The 4,671-nt window shown below is 36.7% G+C and overlaps 1 protein-coding gene across 1 annotated transcript; it reads left to right on the forward strand.

Annotated features, from left to right (window-relative positions):
• Nucleotides 1-2,553: 2,553 nt before the first annotated feature.
• LOC138858074 (uncharacterized) lies at nucleotides 2,554-4,143 on the forward strand. The gene is made up of 3 exons (XM_070112540.1): nucleotides 2,554-3,066; nucleotides 3,261-3,646; nucleotides 3,984-4,143. The coding sequence occupies exons 1-3, from the start codon at nucleotides 2,554-2,556 to the stop codon at nucleotides 4,141-4,143; spliced, it is 1,059 nt and encodes a 352-aa protein (XP_069968641.1).
• The last annotated feature ends 528 nt before the right edge of the window (nucleotides 4,144-4,671 follow it).

Consider the following 4,671-nt stretch of genomic DNA (forward strand, 5'->3'; position numbering starts at 1 on the left):
CAACAACGCGCCAACGATCACCTCGTTCAAGCAAATAATTGATCATGAATTCAATTTAACTAATATTGAAAAATTCAATCATTTGCGAAATTGTCTCCAAGGTCAAGCCTTAGAAACTGTAAATGCGTTTCAAGTGACAAATGAAAACTACCCTAAGGCGTTAGAACGGTTGAAGGTACGGTATGATAACAACCCACTAACTTTTTTGGAAGGAATAAATTCGTTATTTGATTTACCAGCAGTTATGAAACCAAATGGCATTCAGCTAAGAAGTTTAATTGATAAGGCTTCAGCTATTTATGGTTCCTTGACATCGCTAGGTACCGACAGCCAAATATCGCAAGCTATGCTTATTCATTTAATTTTGCAGAAGTCTGATGAACAGACCAACAAAAAGTGGAAGGAGTCGCTAGATTTCAGAACGCTGCCGTCATGGGAGAGTTGCATCGCAGTTTTGGAAAGACACTGCCAATACCTGGAATCACTGGATAACAAGCATGTTAGTACGTCGTCAAATCAAGGAATCAACCAAGAGGCTATACATTTTCCTGCTCCAATATATCGTGTAATTTCTGTTCCAGTAACAACCATCAGGTTTTTAATTGCGACTGTTCACAGGTAAATTTTTTCACAGATGATTTTTCGCAAAAATAGCTTCTGCCAAGAAGTAAGCAAAACAGACAGATTCAAAGCATCGGTTCATCGTCAACAAATATTAAATTCAAAACTTCAACTAATATCAAGTCGCAAGTCACTGGTTTCGAACTTATATTGACTTTTTGTATTACATCGCACATTGCTTATCAACCAGATCCGGAAATCAATATTTCAACATGGAATACTCCACACAATATAGCGCTCGCCGATGATGAATTTTATATACCAAAGAAAATCGACATGTTGCTGGGTACAGAAACGTTCTTCAGTCTTCTATCTGTAGGACAAATCAATCTTGGATCTAATTTACCAATCTTGCAAAAAACACTCTTAGGCTGGATTTTTTCGGGACGTTATAAGACGGGCAGTAACAACATATCCAAACCATCTTGTTTATTTTTAGCCAATGAATCTTTAGACGCCAAATTGGAAAAGTTGTGGAAATTGGAAGAAATCACTACCATACCAGAGCCCCGGACTCGGGAACAATAGAGTTGCGATCACATATACAATGCAACTGTGTCAAGAAGACCTTGCGCCGGAAAAGTTGTCAAATTACCTTTCAAGGATGATCCGACATGTTTGGGCGAGTCATATACCACGGCATTGAGACGATTTAATGCACAAGAACGTCGATTAGCCAAATCACCACAATTAAAAGAACAAAACGTTGAATTTATGAGCGACTACGAGAGTTTGGGTCATATGAGGGTTGTAAAAAATCCAAATCTCAGCGAACCGCATTATTATATATCACATCATTGTGTGCTAAAACCAACAAGTACAACAACAAAGCTTCGAGTTGTATTTGATATTCAGGTGGTTGGCCCTACAATTCAATGTGAACTTTTTCTTCTTCTTATTCGTTTTCGATTCCACAGGTTTGCACTCACTGCCGACATAGTCAAGATGTATCGCCAAGTATTAATGCACGAAGATGATCGAAAGTTCTAGTATATTCTGTGGAGGAGTTCACCAACTGAAGATATTCGCACGTATCAACTAAATACTGTAACGTATGGAATGGCTGCTGCACCATATATTGCTATACGGAGTTTGTTATATCTAGCTGAACAGCATTCAGAACAATTTACAATTGGCGCAAAAATCGTGAAGTCATCATTCTACGTAGATGACCTACTCTGTGGTGCTGATACTCTAACCGAACTTGCACAGATAAAGCAAGAGGTAATACAACTGTTAGAATTAGGACAGTTTAAATTAACAAAGGGGCATTCCAATTATCATCAATTCAGAGAAGACGACTCTATAAAGGATCTAAACGTAGATACATCCATCACTATTACACTTGGACTAAAATGGAACCAAAATCTTGATTGTTTTATTTTTCCATTTGAAGCAAAACTAGCACTGATTGGTCGACTTACAAAATGTTCCATCCATTCTGTTGTATCATCACTTTACGACCCACTTGGACTTTTAGTTCCTGTTATTATAACATCAAAAATTTTGTTGCAAGAAATATGGCTACTAAAGTTGGATTGGGATGAATCTGTGCCACAGAGCATCGAATTTGCTTGGAAAAAATTTCTTAACTGCTTATCGGATCTTTCACAAATTAAAGTGCCGAGGCACTGTTTTTCGACAGATGTGGAATCTCTTCAGATACATGGATTTTGTGACGCATCGATTCGTGCATATGGCTGCGCAATATATACTCGCGTTCTCAACAAATGTGGCACTACTACTACCATTCGCCTACTCACTGCGAAGTCCAGAGTGGCACCCACCAAAAAACAATCGTTACCCAAATTAGAACTTTGCGGCGCTCTTCTTCTTGCTCGTCTTTTAGCAAAAATTAAACCAACAATTTCTAACAAGTCTTTTAACATTTTTCTTTGGACAGACTCACAAATAGTATTACATTGGGTTAAGATGCATTCTGCAACACTTTCGACTTTTGTTGGTAATCGAATTTCGGAAATTCAAGATTTAACCAAAGGCGCCCATTGGAGACATGTACCAACGCAGTGTAATCCGGCGGATGTTGCCTCTAGAGGATGTACTGTAAAGGAACTTGTTAATTCAATATGGTACACCGGACCAAAGTTTCTATACGAAAACTCAGATAAATGGCCAAAGAACAGCTGTGATGATATCGACATGGAATTTGTCGATAGGGAGAAACGAAAATCAGCATTCAATACAATTGTTAGCACAAATTACATTTTGGAAATTGTGAATCAGCGGAGTAACTACACTAGCAGCCTTCGTACTGTAAAGGAACTTGTTAATTCAATATGGTACACCGGACCAAAGTTTCTATACGAAAACTCAGATAAATGGCCAAAGAACAGCTGCGATGATATCGACATGGAATTTGTCGATAGGGAGAAACGAAAATCAGCATTCAATACAATTGTTAGCACAAATTACATTTTGGAAATTGTGAATCAGCGGAGTAACTACACTAGCAGCCTTCGATTAATAGCTTGGATGTTTCGCTTCGTCAATAAATTCGACATGGAGCTAATCTTAATGACTCATTAACACTTTTACTACAAGAGTTACATCACGCCTTTCTTAGCATATTTTGGAATATCCAACACATACATTTCGCTAATGAAATTCATCTTTTACAGAAAGAGCTTACGATAAATGGCCCGTTACGTTATTTAAATCCTTTTCTAGAGTATATCGAAGAATTTCAAATACTCAAAGTTGGAGGTCGATTGGAATCAGCAGATATTACAGAAGAAAGGAAACACCCAATGCTGTTGCCAAACAAATGCCAATTTTGTTGTGCATTACGTTCGTCATCTACATCGGAAACACTACCATGCAGGACCAAAGGCACTCGTAGCACTGATAAGACTTCAGATTTGGATAGTCAATGCGCGCGATTTAGCAAGACGTATCGTCAGATCATGCACACATTGTATACGCTACAAGCCAAAGCTGATGAACCAAGTAATGGGACAGTTACCTGTCGAGCGTTTAACTCCATCTCGTTCTTTTGCGCGGTGCGGTATTGATTTCTGCAGACCAGTCAACGTATATTTGCGTATTCGAGGCAAAACACCTTTTAAAGCGTACATTGGGATCTTCGTTTGTCTAGCGACAAAGGCGGTTCACATCGAACTAGTATCGGATCTATCCACGGACGCATTCTTAGCGTCATTGAAGCGCATGATTGGAAGAAGAGGTCTACCCTCTGACATCTTTTGCGATAACGCAACAATTTTTGTGGGTGCTTGCAACAAACTAGTTGAATTAAAGTCATTTTTATTTAAAACCGAAAACAAAGATGCAATTGTAAAATATTGTGCTAATGAATTTATAAATTTCAATTTTATTCCTCCAAGAGCACCTCATTTTGGCGGTATTTTGGAGGCAGCAGTCAAATCGGCTAAGGGTCACCTCAACCGCACCATCAAAAATGCAAGACTCACAGCTGAGGAACTAACAACAGTCCTGGTTGATATAGAAGCTGTATTAAATTCTCGTCCAATTACACCAATGTAGTATACTTAGCATTTATATGAAAATTTATTACTTCATTGACTTTGTAAAATTAATACTTATAAGAAAATTTATAACGTCTTTGACCTTATATTTATTACTTACATGAAAATTAATCACTTGTAGGAGTTTATATACTTAGCATTTATATGAAAATTTATTACTTCTTTGACTTTATACAATTAATTCTTAATTGAAAAATTATTACATTTTTCGTATAAGTACTAAATGTATAAAGTCATACAAATACTAATTTTCATAAAAGTATTTTTCCAGTATATGTCAATTTGAGCAGATTTGTTATAAATGTTTTCTGCCACGTAAATCTAACTAACTAACTCGAAAATATATAAAAAAATTATTTCAACCTATTTATAATTTATATATGTGATTTTCAAAGATTGTCGTGTCATAAGACAACTAATAATTTCAAAATTACAATTGTTTTTTTTTTTTGTAAATGTCATCGGATCCAAATGATTATGAAGTATTATCCCCGGGGCATTTTATTATTGGTAGTTCACTTGGGGC

Source organism: Bactrocera oleae, chromosome X (assembly GCF_042242935.1).
Source record: "Bactrocera oleae isolate idBacOlea1 chromosome X, idBacOlea1, whole genome shotgun sequence".
Classification (NCBI taxonomy): Eukaryota; Metazoa; Arthropoda; class Insecta; order Diptera; family Tephritidae; genus Bactrocera; species Bactrocera oleae.

Coding starts and splice junctions, on each gene's coding strand:
- LOC138858074 (XM_070112540.1), top strand. CDS start 2,554: ATGCATTCTGCAACACTTTCGACTTTTGTTGGTAATCGAATTTCGGAA. Junction 3,067..3,260: donor CAAATTACATTTTGGAAATT/GTGAATCAGCGG, acceptor CATCTTTTACAG/AAAGAGCTTACGATAAATGG. Junction 3,647..3,983: donor TCGTTCTTTTGCGCGGTGCG/GTATTGATTTCT, acceptor TATTCCTCCAAG/AGCACCTCATTTTGGCGGTA.